A 16,236-nucleotide genomic window follows, 5' to 3' on the forward strand; every position below is an offset into this window, starting at 1 on the left:
GCATGGCATTATAGGGTAAGGGTCTGAATGACATATTAGGGTAAGTGTTAGCATGGCATTATAGGGTAAGGGTTTGAATGACATATTAGGGTAAGTGGTAGCATGGCATTATAGGGTAAGGGTTTGAATGACATATTAGGGTAAGAGTTAGCATGTCATATTAGGTTAAGGATTAGACTGATATATTAGGGTAAAGGTTGGGCTTATAAATCCCTTATTTAACCGGCTTGTCTGTAAATAGCCTCTACTTTATGTTAAACTATACAATGTGTTTATGCAGAGATCAACAGCATTAACGTAGCCACCAACTGCATTTTTTTTGTTTATTGCACACAAAACAAGCATATGTCAAATGTATTTCCTTCTCTGCTTTGCAAACAAATGAGCTTCTTCCGTTTTGCTTACGGCACCAATATTTATGTAAAGGAGGACATTGTGCCGGCTTGCGCTATATACCTCTGCCGGCGAGTTCACGTTATAAACCCAACTCTACCGAACACGGATTGATTTATGTGCTATAATAGTGTTAGCAGCAGGAGAGATAATGCGAGCCTGCCCCCTCTCCCCGGCGCCAGAATACCTCCTCTGCGGCTCGAACCCGCGGCCACTCAGAGCAGGTGCGCGCTCATCTGCTTTGACGTCACAATGTGCGAGCCGACACAACGTTCGCAGCGGCCGGAACCTCAACAGAACGCGAGCGGGCGGGGCGAGTGGACCTGACTCATCCGTGCAGCCACGCCCCCCTCAGCACACGTCACCGTCACGGCGCCCGGCTTCGAAACCAAATCGGCGTTTCTGTGTTATACCAGTGTTCATGATACCTGTTCCCTTTCAGGAAACACCGCCTTTATCTGAGAGAATGAGACCTGCCCCGGTCAAAAATGGCTGCCAGCACAAGATGGACGTATGTGTGATGGAACAGGAAGCGAGACGTCATCTCCTGCAGCGAGGCTTGGAACGCAGGGGGTGGAACGCTGAGCCCGTCTGTTGCAGAGCATGGAGCGCGCGGCCCGCAGCATCTCTCTTCACAACTTCTGCGAGAGCATCTGTGACCAGCAGGTCCACTTCCACGTGATGGGCATGGAGGACTGCTTCTTCCTGTGGGTCGGGTTTTCACCCAGTCTGTGTAATCTGGCGGTGGCCATGTGCAGCAGATTTGTGAGTTGCTTCTCAGGTTATTTTTTTTGGTCCCCATGATTACCCAAACGGTGTATATGTATGTAAGTCTTTATTTATATAGCATGTATGAAAGGAAAACATCTGGGCACTGCTGATTTCTGCATAGAAAATGTATTAGCCAATACTTTATTTATATAGCGCCATTAATGTACGTAGCACTTTACAGTAGTAATATACGTGACAATCATATAAATAACAGTTCATGGGAATAAGTGCTTCAGACATTAAAAGTAACATTTCGAAAGAGGAGTCCCTGCTCCGAGGAGCTTACAATCTAATTGGTAGGTAGGGAGAACGTACAGAGACAGTAGGAGGGAGTTCTGGTAAGTGCGTCTGCAGGGGGCCAAGCTTTATGTATTGTATTGTATGTCTTTATTTATATAGCGCCATAAATGTACATAGCGCTTCACAGTAGTAATACATGTGGTAATCAAATAAATAACAGATAATATAAATAACAGATCATGGGAATAAGTGTTTTAGACATAAATGTAACATTAAGGAAGAGTCCCTGCCCCGAGGAGCTTACAGTCTAATTGGTAGGTTGGGAGAATGTACAGAGACAGTAGGAGGGAGTTCTGGTGAGTGCGTCTGCAGGGGGCCAAGCATTATGTATCGTGTGTTCAGAAATCCACAGTGCTATTCATATGCTTCTCTAAACAAGTGTGTCTTAAGTTGGGTCTTAAAGGTGGAAAGAGAGGGTGCTAGTCGGGTACTGAGGGGAAGGGCATTCCAGAGGTGTGGGGCAGTCAGTGAAAAATGTTTAAGGCGGGAGAGGGCTTTGGATACAAAGGGGGTAGAAAGAAGGCATCCTTGAGCAGAACGCAAGAGTCTGGATGGTGCATAACGAGAAATTAGGGCTGAGATGTAAGGAGGGGCAGAAGAGTGTAAAGCTTTAAAAGTGAGGAGAAGAATGGAGTGTGAGATGCGGGATTTGATCGGAAGCCAGGAGAGGGATTTCATGAGGGGAGATGCTAAGACAGATCTAGGAAAGAGTATCGTGACTCTGGCAGCAGCATTTAGTATAGATTGTAGGGGTGAGAGGCAGGAAGGCCGGACAGCAGGAGGTTACAGTTATCAAGACGAGAGAGAATGAGGGCCTCAGTCAGAGTTTTAGCAGTCGAGCAACAGAGGAAAGGGCGTATCTTTGTTATATTGCGGAGGAAAAGCGACAGGTTTTAGAAATTTTTGGAATGTGAGGGGCGTATGTGAGAGAGGAGTCGAGTGTGACCCCTAGGCAGCGTGCTTGGGCTACTGGGTGAATGATCGTAGTTCCAACAGTAATGTGGAAGGAGGTAGTAGGGCCAGGTTTGGGAGGAAGTATGAGGAGCTCTGTTTTTGCCATGTTGAGTTTAAGGCAGTGGAGGGCCATCCAGGATGATATAGCAGAGAGACATTCAGAAACTGTGGTTTGTACAGCAGGTGTAAGGTCGGGTGTTGAAAAGTATATTTGTGTGTCGACAGCATAGAGGTGATAATTAAACCCAAAAGATGTTATTAGGTCACCTAGAGAGAGTGTGTACAGAGAAAAGAGAAGAGGTCCCAGGACAGAGCCCTGGGGTACCCCCACAGAGAGATCAATAGAGGAGGAGGAGGTGTTAGCAGAAGAGACACTGAAAGTACGATGGGAGAGGTAGGATGAGATCCAGGATAGAGCTTTGTTCTGAAAACCAAGAGTATGGAAAATGTGAAGAAGAGGGTGGTCCACGGTGTCAAATGCTGCAGAGAGGTCGAGTAATATGAGCAGAGTGTAACGACCTCTGTCTATGTATCATGTGTCTAGTATAATCCACGGTGTTACTCGTATGCTTCTTTATGCAAGTGGGTCTTAAAGGTGGATAGAGAGGGGGGTATTGAGGGAAGGACATTCCAGAGGTGTGGGGTAGTCGGTGAGAGGTTTAAGGTGAGAGAGGGCTTTAGATACAAAAGGAGTAGAGAGAAGACATCCTTGAGCAAGAGTCGGGATGGTGCAAAGTGAGAAATTAGGGCTGAGATGTAAGGAGGGGCAGAAGAGTTAATAAAAAATGCACAAATGCGCACCAGGGATTAGTGGAAGGTAATTTATTAAAAATACACACAAACTCTGAGGGGATCCAACCCCACCTCAGAACAGCTGTGCAGCTGGACGGCTAAGTACTACCCAGGAGAACACCTGATGGTGACTAAACCCTAAGCTGCACAGTATACAAATACAGTAAAATTTATATAAAAACACATGAAAGAAAAAAACAAACATGAAAACAACCTATCAACAGATTTGTATAGAAACCGCCATAAGGTTGGGCACTGGCAAGGGGAAACGGACACTCACACTGAGACAGTCAGCAGACTTGCGGTGGCTGCACAGGATCCGGATCTCAGCACCGCGGAGATGGAAAAAACCGCTGCTGTCTCCTGCAGGCTCCGTCTCAGCTTACCAGCATACACGCGCAGGATGCTGAGACGGAGCCTGCAGGAGACAGCAGCGGTTTTTTCCATCTCCGCGGTGCTGAGATCCGGATCCTGTGCAGCCACCGCGAGTCTGCTGACTGTCTCAGTGTGAGTGTCCGTTTCCCCTTGCCAGTGCCCAACCTTATGGCGGTTTCTATACAAATCTGTTGATAGGTTGTTTTCATGTTTGTTTTTTTCTTTCATGTGTTTTTATATAAATTTTATTGTATTTGTATACTGTGCAGCTTAGGGTTTAGTCACCATCAGGTGTTCTCCTGGGTAGTACTTAGCCGTCCAGCTGCACAGCTGTTCTGAGGTGGGGTTGGATCCCCTCAGAGTTTGTGTGTATTTTTAATAAATTACCTTCCACTAATCCCTGGTGCGCATTTGTGCATTTTTTATTATCTTGTATTTCAGGGTGCCCTCCCCCCTTTTTAAGGGGGGTTCACCTAGATTTGAGAGTTTCTGGGGAGACGCTTTATGTACATGCTGCAAAGGGATCATCCACACCATCATACAGCACGAGCGCTGAATATCCTGTTTTTTCTACCTTCAGGGGCAGAAGAGTGTAAACTTTAAAAGTGAGGAGGAGAATAGAGTGTGAGCTGCGGGATTTGATAGGAAGCCAGGAGAGTGATTTAATAATAATAATAGCATGTTCTTGTATAGCACTGCTAGTTTTACGCAGCGCTTTACAGAGACATTTTGCAGGCTCATTTCAGCAGGGGAGACGCTGAGACAGATTTAGGAAAGAGGAGAGTGATTCTGGCAGCAGCGTTTAGAATAGATTGTTGGGGAGACAGGCGAGAGGCAGGAAGGCCGAACAGCAGGAGGTTACATTAATCGAGACGGGAGAGAATGAGGGCCTGAGTCAAAGTTTTAGTAGTCGGGTAACAGAGGAACGGGCGTATCTTTGTTATATTGCGGAGGAAAAAGCGACAGGTTTTAGATACTTTTTGAATGTGAGGGGAGAATGTGAGAGAGGAGTCGAGTGTGACCCCTTGGCAGCGTGCTTGGGCTACTGGGTGAATGATGGAAGTTCCAACAGTAATGTGGAAGGAGGTAGTAGGGCCAGGTTTGGGAGGAAGTATAAGGAGCTCTGTTTTAGCCATGTTAAGTTTAAGTCGACGGAGGGCCATCCAGGATGATATAGCCCAGAGACATTCAGAAACTTTGGTCTGTACAGCAGGTGTAAGGTCAGGGGTTGAAGTGTTGTGTGTGTGTGTGTGTGTGTGTATGTATTAGCCCCCTTTCCCCGTGTATAATGGAAAGTACTTGCACGGCTTACAGGAGGTCTGATCCTCCACTGCTGGGAGCCTGGGGTGGTCACGTTCATTGGTATACCGTTCCTCCACCTGAGAGAGATCCCAACGCAGTAGGTTAACCCCTCACAGGAACCCACAGTAAAGAATAAGAGTACACACACACACACACACACACACTATGGCTAACTATATTTACTGCATGTAAAACAGAAGGGAAGCCGAGCACACCAAAAGAAATGCAATAATTTATAAAAAGTTAATTTAATTGACTGATTACAGTCACAAACCATCGATGGTTTGTGACTGTAATCAGTCAATTAAATGAACTTTTTATAAATGATTGCATTTCTTTTGGTTTGCTCAGCTTCCCTTCTGTTCTATATGCAGTTACCCTGACTAGGTTTTTTCTGCTTGCACCACCCACCACTATTCCTGTTTGTTGCTCTTGTTCTCATAGAGTTGGGACATCCCAAGTTGCATTTATCTTGACTCTTGTGTGTTTAGCTTTTATAACTATATTTACTGATAAACACACTATACAGGGCCACCCAAGGCCGTACCCCCACTATCTGACCACCTTATCCACACCCCGGTGAGGTTTCCCCAAAGTCATGAGGGTGACCTGGGCACTTAACCACCCGGTGTCCACAAGACAGGCCCACCCCAAAGTGTGTGAGAAATAGCGCTACCCCCTATGTGTGTGGCCCTTGGTGCACTTGCAGATACCTTCATGGTCTTAGGCCAGACCAGGCCGACTTGGCTAATGAATCAGCCGACCGCAAGGTGGTCCCACGCCGCGGGCTTCTGGATCCTTCCTCGTGCTTGACCTCAGGCGTCCGCCTCTAGAGTGTGTCACTTTTAAGTGTCTCTGATGAATTGAATGCCCGGCTGTTTCTTTAGGCACACTCAGGATTTATAACGGGAGCACTAAACCATTGCCAGCTTAGGTAAGAATGTAGAATTAGACATTGTCACATGTTTTACATATCTGAGACATCAATAAAAAAAAAGTGGGGGGGGGGGTACTATTGCTACTTTCAGATGCAGTTTCCATAATCCGTATGGCGTACCTGCAATGCCTCTACTGCAGATGGTATAAATGTGAGAGGGATAGGATAAAATGTGGGAAAGCTATCCCTATAAACAATATTTCCAACTTTTGCTGATGGCTCAATTTAGCAAGGTAAGCGCAAGCTCTCTAGTTGGCTGACGAGTGGAGGACCAGCGCTGACTGAGTGACGCCAGCTGAAAAATTCCGACGTACTTTTCGCGTGAGTACAAGCTCTGTTGAGAACGCGTGTAATCGTGCAAAACGTATGTCTGAATCTTCAGAAGGGGCATTGTAGGTACTCTGCACTGATTTATTAAAACTGCATCTTAATTAGTAAGCCTGTGCTTGCTGCCAGGCGATTTGTTATATAGCATACAGATTAAGCTAATTGAGCTATTTCTAATAACTGTGGATACTTACTTTCAACACACGGGCATCCAAACTTTAACCTTAGAAACAAGAGTTGACATCACTTTTACTGTGGATACAATTGCCGTTTGGCTCTTTGCTATAATATATATATATATATATATATATATATATATATATATATATATATATATATATATATATATATATATACACTATTTCCAGGCTGAACGCATGGAGTTGACGGCTTTTATTAAATTCACTGTACGTTATGAGCACTTTTGAGTTTGACATTTATTTTGTAGTAAAATAAAAAAAAAATCAATGATTAAATATGAATTTTCATGATGTTATTCTCTCTCTCTCTCTCTCTCTCTCTCTCTCTCTCTCTCTCTCTCTCTCTCTCTCTCTCTCTCTCTCTCTCTCTCTCTCTCTCTCTCTCTCTCTCTCTCTCTCTCGTAACAAAATGTGCTAAAACAGGATCTCAACCTATGTTTATAACGATCTTCTTCTTTCCTCCTCATTTATCTACCTCGATCGCCCAAGAATGTGTAGTCATACTGTCATGGTATTGATTTCATTTAATTAGGGTCTTTCAATCACCCGCAGTTTGGGGTGATTTCCTCTCTTATGTGGCTATTTGACCCTTATTGTACCTACCTCTAACTAATCGGAAGTTGAACAAGTATTTTCGTGCTTTCTATTTGATACAAAAATTAAATTAAGAAGGCATTCGCAGGTCTTAAAAAGTAGAGACGGTTTCATGCAAAATATTGATGTTACAGTTTTATCAAGAAACTGTTGTGCGTGAAACTTTTGTGTTTTTTTTCTTCTAATTTTTAAGACATGTGCGTTTTTTTTTGTTTTTATAAATGCTCCGTTCCAGAGATACAAGTTTGACATTGTGTTCTGGATGTTAAAACGGATCTCTTCCCCAGAGCCCAGCGCATTGTAAAAAAAATCAATTACCAAAATCCTGGTTTTTATACCTATCTAACCTCCTCTTTAAAAAAAAAAAAATTAAGAGCAGAACATGCTCTGGGGGCTAAGATACTAACATTTATGAGGTGACCTCGTAGGCTTCTGGGGGTGATTACGGTTTTAAGTGATGAGGTTAATACTCTGAGCATGTTCTCAAGATGCGCAGTCTGTATAAATGATGAAATTGTTTGTGGACTGTAATAGAGAAAGCTAATGTTTGTGGCTCCCTCTAGTGGATCTCTGGCAAACTTTACACACTGAAATGATACATCACTGGCTGCTCCTATTCTTAATATAATCATTCTTGTACAACCATACAATGTTTCCAGCTTTCACAAAGACTATTGAAGGTACAATGTGCTTTAAATAGCTTGCAGTGCCATTTTTGGTGTCTGAGGTGCAAGTTGATCCTGTGGCTACATCAGCTTACTTTCTATATTCTAAAAAGTAAACAAAGGCTGGGAGATGATAGGAGAAGGACATTTGATGGGTGAGTATGGGGTTTAGTATGACATGAACAAATAAAAGGGGGTGATGGGACGGGGGAACTTTCTGCTGTCCGGCCTTCCTGCCTCTCACCTGTCTCCCCTACAATCTATCCTAAACGCTGCTGCCAGAATCATGTTACTCTCTCCTAAATCTCCATGGGGCAGGGACTCCTTTTCCTAATGTTACTTTTGACTGAAGCGCTTATTCCCATTATGTGTTTTACGATGTCATGTGTATTACTGCTGTGAAGCGCTACATGAATAAAGATATACATACAGGAGGGGGCTTTAGTCTGTCATGATTAAAAAAGGGGAGGGGGGTTTACGGTGGGCGTTGTCTCATACTCTGCCAATGTAAGGGATGTGTTCAGTTTGAAGAAAAAGACGACTGTCAAGTATGGTGTACTAAAAAGTGTTATCGTGGAGATAGGGATAACAGCCAAAACATTAATAAAGATACATCTCAAAATCTTGCGCCTTTATTTTTCTGCAATAATATTAATACCCAGAGAGATTTTAGTGACTACATTTAGAAACCATTGCTAAGCGAGCAGAGGTTGCTGTAGGCTAAAAGTTTTATTTATAAAATTATTTTACCAGTAAACAAATACATAAAAGTATGTCCTGGGTACAAAATAAGTTGACATTACAAGTTGGTTACAAACATGTTTTAAAGTAAGAAATGACTGGAGTCTTACGTTTTATACAGGAGGAGGATTTGAGGGTAAATTGTCCTGCACTGGGATGATCGATACGAGAAGGAAGAGCGACCAGGCTCTTTATTGAACCGTGGGACTATAATCAGGTTTCTGGAGGCAGATCTATGGAGATAAGTGCTGTGTAATGTAGGGGTGAGAAGCCTGCTCAGATGGTTGGGTAACTTGTCCAGAAAGTACTTGAATGTAAGACAGATGCAGTCAATATGAATTCTCTCAGAAGTAACATAGTGTAGATGTAAACGCCTAAGGAACCAAATATTGGGATTTCTTAATCCAAAAATACATTTTAATGAGAAGTGTACTTTAAGGTGTTAAACCAGTGATGCTAAAACGTGAGTGACTACCAATGAGCGAGACTCGCTGAAAATGAACGAGACTTCCAATTTGTGCCCAATTTCTGCAATACGAAGAACTCGTGTGGGTTGATGCTTGTACGTCTTAGTTGGCCTATTAAATGCATGTGCACTGTTTTCTTCTGCATTAGAAATAGTAGAGGTGGAGTCTTGCTTTCATGCAACTTATCAACATTATAAAACTGTAAATGTCCCCACTATACACTGAAAGAAGTATAAATGTGATGTCTAACTTGTTTTTATTTTCACACCATTATGACATATGCTTTGCAAATGTGAGACTGGGTTTCTTTTTTGTGTGTGAAGGAAATTCATAACTCGTGTTTTTTGCGCCCATGTTCCATTGAAGCTTTTTATAAGCAAATATAGTCTCTTATAAATACTATAACAAGGACCTGTGTTTTCAGTGGTGACTTGTCACATGTACGTTTGCTCACTTTGTTCTTCATGACGATCAATATTTTCTGTTTCTTTCATTCTAGGACTCTGTCCCATTGTCTACATCCATAATTGGGGACCCATCTGACACCACTTCAAGTTCTTTTGCACAGAGACTAGGTGTGTATAGGTTAACCTTATATTATACTGATGTATAGTCTGTCCCCCTTCATGGCCTATTTCTCCTTCTTGCCCCCTCCTTCCCCCGTTTCCTCCTCCTGCCTTTTTATACGTATTCTCTCTACCTCCCATCTGCCACCTTAGACTTTAAAAAGGTGCTCGGACCCTCAAACCCGCCAAGGCACCTGGACCTGATGGGTTCTCCAACCTTTCTTATAAAAAATACATTGAGCTCCTGGGGCCTCACCTCCTCAGAATGTTCAATGCGGTGCTAGACGGGGCTGCATTCCCAGATCAGATGCTCCAAGCGTCCATCTCAGTAATTTATAAGCCTGGGAAAGACCCATTAGATTGCTCAAGTTACAGGCCCATTTCGCTCATTAACACCGATATCAAAATATATGCTAAATTGCTGGCCAATCGATTAAGTCACATCCTGCCCAGACTCATACATCCAGATCAAGTCGGGTTTATTAAGGGTCGACAAGCCGCAGACAACACACGACGGATCATTGATCTGATAGATATAGCCAATACACGTAAGATCCCAGTTATGATGTTGAGTCTAGATGCTGAAAAAGCTTTCGACAGGATTGACTGGCCATATCTGAGGGCCACGCTTGGAGAGTTTGGGATGGGAGCGCGGGTGATCAATGCTATCCTGTCACTATACCAGGGACCGGCAGCCAGGGTGCTCTTTACGCAGATGATGTCTTGCTCACAATCTCAAGGCCGCTCACTTCCTTACCGAACCTATTCAACTTGCTAGGGAAATTTAAGGATATATCAGGCTGTAAGATCAACCAATCTAAGTCTGAAGCCCTGAATATATGCCTCCCGAAAGAGACAGAAAAGTTGATACAGCTCAATTTCAACTTTAATTGGCCGAAGAAAGGGGTGAAATACCTAGGGGTTATAATCCCCAAAGATTACAATAGTATCTACCAGGCGAACTTCCCCAAACTGATCCGCGATCTGAAGGAAGAGCTGAGAAAGTGGGCGTCTTTTAAAATCTCATGGATCGGGCGGATACATAGTATAAAGATGACTCTCCTCCCACGCATACTATATTTGTTCCAGACATTACCGGTGCCACTCAGACTGACGGATATACTCTCACTTCAGTCTGCTATATCCAAATTCATATGGGAAGGAAAAAAACCGAGAGTAAAGGATATGATTCTAAAAAAGCCAACATTGGAAGGGGGCCTGGCGGTACCTTGTCTGCTATCTTATTACAAAGCGGCACAATTAAGCCAAATCTCCCAATGGCACGTAAACTCGGATTCGAAAAGGTGGGTTGCATTGGAAAGTGAAGCTTGCTCCCCAATAGAGTTAAAAAGCTTGATATGGTTACCCAAAACAGCCTTGAAGCTGCTGAATAAGCCGCTGGCCTCAGTGGCGAACTCGCTGGCTATCTGGGAGGCCAATAAAAGTAAATGTAATCTGCTATCTAGAGGATCTCTGATGACTCCATTATGGGGCAACCCGGATTTTGCTCCAGGCCTGTACAGAAAGGAATTTTCAATTTGGAAGCAATTAGGCATACATAGACTAGAGGGGAGCAAAGATATGAAGCCCTTTGCACAAATTAGAGAGGAATCAAACATCCCCCCCTCAGAAATATTTAGATTTCTCCAACTGCGAGCATTTTACATTAGCGTTACCCCACGACCCCCACTAACCAAGTTTGAAAAGCTCTGTCTGATTGAGACGGATACCAGGGGACTCATATCGTTGTTGTACAAAGAGGTGATTGGTTCAGGAGTACAAGCTGACCACAAATTGAGGTATATGGATCAGTGGGAGAGAGATCTAGGTGAAGTTCTAGAGACTGAAGAGTGGGCTAGAATAATTACGGCATCTGCCAAGAGCTCTATATGTACAACTTTAAGGGAAAACGCATATAAAGTTTTAATGCGATGGTATCACACTCCCTTGAAATTATCTAAATTCGTACCAGGGTACTCCCCCCTGTGCCCTAGACAGTGCGGAGCAACGGCTGATTTGCTACATATGCTGTGGTCTTGCCCGAGGATTAGACCGCTTTGGCGAAAAATCAGAGATTGGCTTGAGAAGATTCTAAATCTTAAAATTTCCATGGACCCGTGGCGGTTTCTGCTGAACAGACCGTCCTTGGGGTGGACTAAATCAAGTAATAAACTAGTTGCTTATTTCGCAACAGCTACTCGGTGCGAGATCGCAGCATTATGGAAGCAACCCGAAATTCCCCTAATTCCCAAGATTCGGAACAGAATTTGGTTTGTATGCCAGATGGAGAAACTAACAAGTCTAGTTAATGACACTGGCGAAATTTATCTAAAAACCTGGACACCTTGGTTGGACCAGAGAGACATCCCGGGAGTAGGAAGAGATACTATCCTGCTTTGATAGTAATAGATGCGTTTTCCCTTGAATAACGCTGAGTGTAGGAATCACGCAGAACACATATTGCCAAGAACACCCTCGGCAGGCTCGTGAAGTGGGTATCTAAGACATCGGGTGGATAGGTTCCCCTAGAGGGGCTAAGGATATAACAACCTTTAGGAGTTGAAACTCCACGATTCTATTAGTCCTAGTGGGGTTGACTCCCGCACCACACCACCATCCCCCTCCCCCCTTCCCTGTCCCCTCTCTCCCCTACATCCCCCCCCCTTTATTTTCTTTTTATTTTTCTGTTAGCTGTATCCCAATACCTGTTTGTGAGAAATGTTAGTTTGTAACACAATTCCTTTGCACAATGTATGATGAAGATTTTGTTGTACATGTTCTTTGCTGAAAAACTCAATAAAACCAAAGTTATAAAAAAAAAAAAAAAAAAAAAGGTGCTCGGACATGTAAAGGTGGTAGCTGTATAAAAGGATTTGCTGACCATAAGTAACAGACAGGATTATGAGTGACTTACTCGCAGAATGGTTGAATGGGTCATAAAAGGTTGCGTGGACTATACAATGGTGATGATACCTAGTGTAATATTCAATCTTTGGTGCTGTTGGCCCTCTGTGATTTTGTTTGGACAGATAATTGGATGTGCCGGGTCACTATTGTGCATACCATAAATATGCAAGGATCAGGCTAATTTGTTATGAGGGAACATTGTTACTCCAGACATTCAATAAATACTGCCTTAAACGGTCATGTTACTTTTGAAAAGAGCCATTAATTAAGAGATCATGATTACCAGTCAAGGTAAAAACAATCAAAACATGCTTAATGGGTTGTGTTCTTTTCTTGCAGCCATGAAGACAAAAAAGCAAGTGTTTGTAAGTTACAATATTACAAGTAAAGACCTCAAGCTTCTGCTTCTTATAGAAGGAAGAGTCAAGGAGGAGATGGAAACCTTTCCTGAAAAGTTTTGATGGGCATTAATAAAGACATTTTGTTTGTGTGTCCCCCTCCCCCCCTTTATGTGAAGCAGAAGGAAGCAAAGCACTTCAGGTATACGACGATCAGATGACCTGATTGGTTCCAAATTAGCCTCATCAGCAGGTCACTAGTGACGAGAGGCTGAGAGAACGTGACATACTCATTTCCAAGTCCTGATGCACAGGACATATAAAGTGCTGAAGGAAAGTAATATGCCTTTATTATCACACTATCAAACAGAAAATTATTCTGAAGTGTAATGAGGATAAAGCATATTTCACCCACCGAAAAACAAGGCAAGGTGCCAGGAGTGTGGTTTTTAGTCCGTTGTACTTATTTTTTTTTTTTTTTTCCTTCTTATACAGAGCAGTTGTGCAAATACTAAAGAATTTGAGGAGAAATCCTTGTTTTCAGAGAAATGTTTTATGCATAACAACAAAGTATTTGCATTCTGTGTTCATTACCTTCTGCAAGCAATGGTTCAGCATTAAAACTGCAATTATTTGTAACACACCCACTTATCAGTCATCTTCAGGATTTCTAGGAAAGGCAACGCCTGGTATAGTAGTTTATAGTGTTCATGGTGGCAGCTGCTGACCAGTAGAGATGGGCGAAACTGTCACAATCCGTTTTGCTGAATTTCCCGAGCTTAACATTCAAAATCCATTGATGGATTGTTCCAGTTTCAAGCCACGCGGATTAATCAAAAACAAACCTTGGATACAATCCGCAGGTGGATTTTACCAACCCAATCTGCAGATTCCGCAATTCACATGTGGATTATAAAATGCAATTTGTCGATTTTTGCATTTTTAAAATTCACCAGCGGAATCTGTGGAGTGGATTGTCGGTGATGAGGAAAAATCCGGAAAAGACGAGTCGCCATTTTTTTGAGACTGGACCAAAAGAACTGGCGGATCCAAGGCCGCAGAAAAATTCTCCCATCTCTCCTTACTGGGGAAAGTAGAGAGAGGTTTATCGTCGTTGTTACTTTTCTGAAAGCACTCCTCAGACCATTGCAGGACATGAGACTATACAGCCTTAGATACTGTGGGTCACCACCTTTTTCACATCCTCCATACTCTTCGTATCTGTAACAGAGCTCTATTTTTGATTTCCTCTTAGGCCACGCTTATAATCCCGACGTGTCGTGTCAAAACAAGTTGATTTAATCCGTCGCATGCGCCTATAGTGGACACAACACAGCGACCAAAATTGCTGAAGTCAATGGAAAAAAATTTTTTCCCGGCGACCGCCACGTGACAGCAGCACGTGAGCGGTTCAGCCAATGAGGGCGAACCGCTCACGGTGACGCCCCCCCATCTTTGTCGCCGTCTCTTGTCTTTTACACTATAAGCAGAAATCGATATTACGTCGATGGATGTCGTCACGCCGTAGCTGGGACTATAAGCGCGGCCTTACTTCTCCCATCATACTTTCAGTATCTCGTTTGCCAACACCACCGCCTCGTGTGGGTGTACTCCTGGGTTCTGTCCTGGGACCTCTTCTTTTCTCTTTACACACTCTTACTAGGGTTCAAATATCACCTCTATCCTGATGACAAATTTACCTTTCAACCCCTGACCTTACACCTGCTATACAGACCAAAGTCTCCGAATGTCTTTCTGCTATATCAACCTGGATGGCCCTCTGCTGACTCAAACGTAACGTGTCTAAGACTGTTGGGACTTCTACATTACTGCTGGCAGTACTATCATATGTAAAACAAAAATTGTGAGGCGCTTCCAAGAAAGGTGTGATAAATAAATATATAAATATAGTGATAAATATAAATATATATAGTGATTGATATCAACAGTGCTCAAAAATAATGATGGTAAAATTCGCTGCTCAACCCTCTTAGGAGAAGATCCGGTTTCTCCTCTCGACTGTTTGGAAGAAGCTTGTGGGGAGCGCAGATTTTCACCATATGAAAGGAAGAGAATATATAATAGTGTAATATGTCCAAACACCTGTGGCAATATGTATGGGGATCGAGATTAAGAACTCACATTCTCCCAGTTAAAATACAGCATTGGAAGACAATCTGAAGACTCTGTGGTTTGCAGGGGGATCTTGCTTAGTGTACTCACCCTAGTGTCAGTGGAACAAGCCCTCGATGGAAACAGAGACAACTCTAGTGCAACATTGTATGTTCACTCATAGTATATTCAATAAAAGCAGTGGTAATTTGCACTTACATTAGCACCATGTGCATAGACACATAAAAATCAAAGCGCAGCAGCAGTATACACCATCTACCCCTCTCCCAGGATCGTGTCGCGTCACTTCCGGTCCGTCGCGTCACTTCCGGTTTCGCGATCGATCTTGAAATGATTCACATGGGTTCTGGGGCATGGGGGGCACACTCTGGGTTGCTGTTGGTTCACTCTACGCGTTTCGCTGGCGTGGGAGCTTCGTCAGGAGTCCGATAGTACTATCATATACCTAGTGTCACAAGCACGCTGCCTAGGGGGTCACATTTGACTCCTCCCTCCCATTCACAATGTGGCTAAAACCTGTCTTTTACATCTGTCTTTTACATTGCAAAGATATGCCCTTTCCTCTGTTGCTCTACTGCTAAAACTAACATAGGCCCTTATTCTTTCTCGTCTCGACTATTGTAACTTTCTACTGTCTGGCCTTCCTGCCTCACACCTGTCTTCCTTACAATCTATCCTAAACGCTGCTGCTAGAATTATTTTACTCTCTCCTAGATCTGTCTCGGCGTCTCTCCTGCTGAAATCCCTCTCCTGGCTTCCAATTAAACTCTGTATCACTTATAAAATTCTCCCTTTTAGGGCTATACACTCTTCCCCACCCCTCTCTTCTGAAAACCTGACCTGTTGGTACCTCATTGGGGACTGGAGTTGGCTACCCCTGCTATAGAGAATGGCTTAGCCTGGTGCAGGGGTGCTCAACTCCAGTTCTCAAGGTTTTCAGCTTGCCTAGGAGCGGCAATTGCATTTGATAACAGATGGCAGAGCAGGTTCCCAATGGGCAGTGACTGTCTTGTAGTCCTTAGTTATACCAGAGCTACATCAATAGCAGATATGGGGCACATACAGATGTAGCCAACATTATTGCAACCCCGTGTTGCACTGCATCGGGACATACAGAACGCACCAGCAGGAGAAGATGCTATTGTTTTGAATCAGCTGTTCCCGAGTAGGGGCCAAGGTGATTGCTCATTTCAGTTCTCCTCTGTCAAAGCCTTCTTGAAAGGAAGCACAAACATTAAGAAAACAAGGGAGCGAGCCACGGTTGCAATAACGGCTGCATTTGTATCTACCGCTACCATTTTATTCTGTTTCCCAGGGTGTCTGTGATCAAACTTAGATTTCCTTGAGAGATAACTGCTTGTGTGATGGACCCAGGCAAGTGTCTCTTTACCGTCTCCGGAGATGCATCTTTATCAGGGCCATTATACCAAAGACAATGAGCAGTAACTCTGGGAGATTAATGCATCTCCTAAAG

At 43.4% G+C, this 16,236-nt stretch overlaps 2 protein-coding genes across 4 annotated transcripts in view; one reads left to right on the top strand and one right to left on the bottom strand.

Moving 5' to 3' along the window:
- Positions 1-920, bottom strand: part of ACD (ACD shelterin complex subunit and telomerase recruitment factor) — a 40,773-nt gene extending 39,853 nt beyond the window's left edge. Inside the window, exon 1 of one of the 3 annotated variants that reach the window (XM_075585755.1) lies at positions 581-920. The gene's annotated coding sequence lies outside the window, so the exon portion shown is untranslated. The remainder of the gene's footprint in view (positions 1-580) is intronic. The other 2 variants (XM_075585757.1, XM_075585756.1) reach the window with 2 other exon arrangements.
- Positions 663-13,272, top strand: PSMG4 (proteasome assembly chaperone 4). The gene is made up of 3 exons (XM_075585760.1): positions 663-1,158; positions 9,318-9,393; positions 12,631-13,272. Exons 1-3 carry the CDS (start codon positions 997-999, stop codon positions 12,750-12,752), a joined length of 360 nt encoding a protein of 119 aa, XP_075441875.1. The 5' UTR covers positions 663-996; the 3' UTR covers positions 12,753-13,272.
- The last annotated feature ends 2,964 nt before the right edge of the window (positions 13,273-16,236 follow it).

The sequence above is a fragment of the Ascaphus truei genome, chromosome 2, assembly GCF_040206685.1.
Source record: "Ascaphus truei isolate aAscTru1 chromosome 2, aAscTru1.hap1, whole genome shotgun sequence".
Lineage (NCBI taxonomy): Eukaryota > Metazoa > Chordata > Amphibia > Anura > Ascaphidae > Ascaphus > Ascaphus truei.

Excerpts from the sequence above, each read along its gene's own strand:
- PSMG4 (XM_075585760.1), top strand. The coding sequence starts at position 997 with ATGGAGCGCGCGGCCCGCAGCATCTCTCTTCACAACTTCTGCGAGAGC. Across the intron at positions 1,159-9,317 it reads TGGCCATGTGCAGCAGATTT|GACTCTGTCCCATTGTCTAC; the intron begins GTGAGTTGCTTC and ends CTTTCATTCTAG. Across the intron at positions 9,394-12,630 it reads TTCTTTTGCACAGAGACTAG|CCATGAAGACAAAAAAGCAA; the intron begins GTGTGTATAGGT and ends CTTTTCTTGCAG.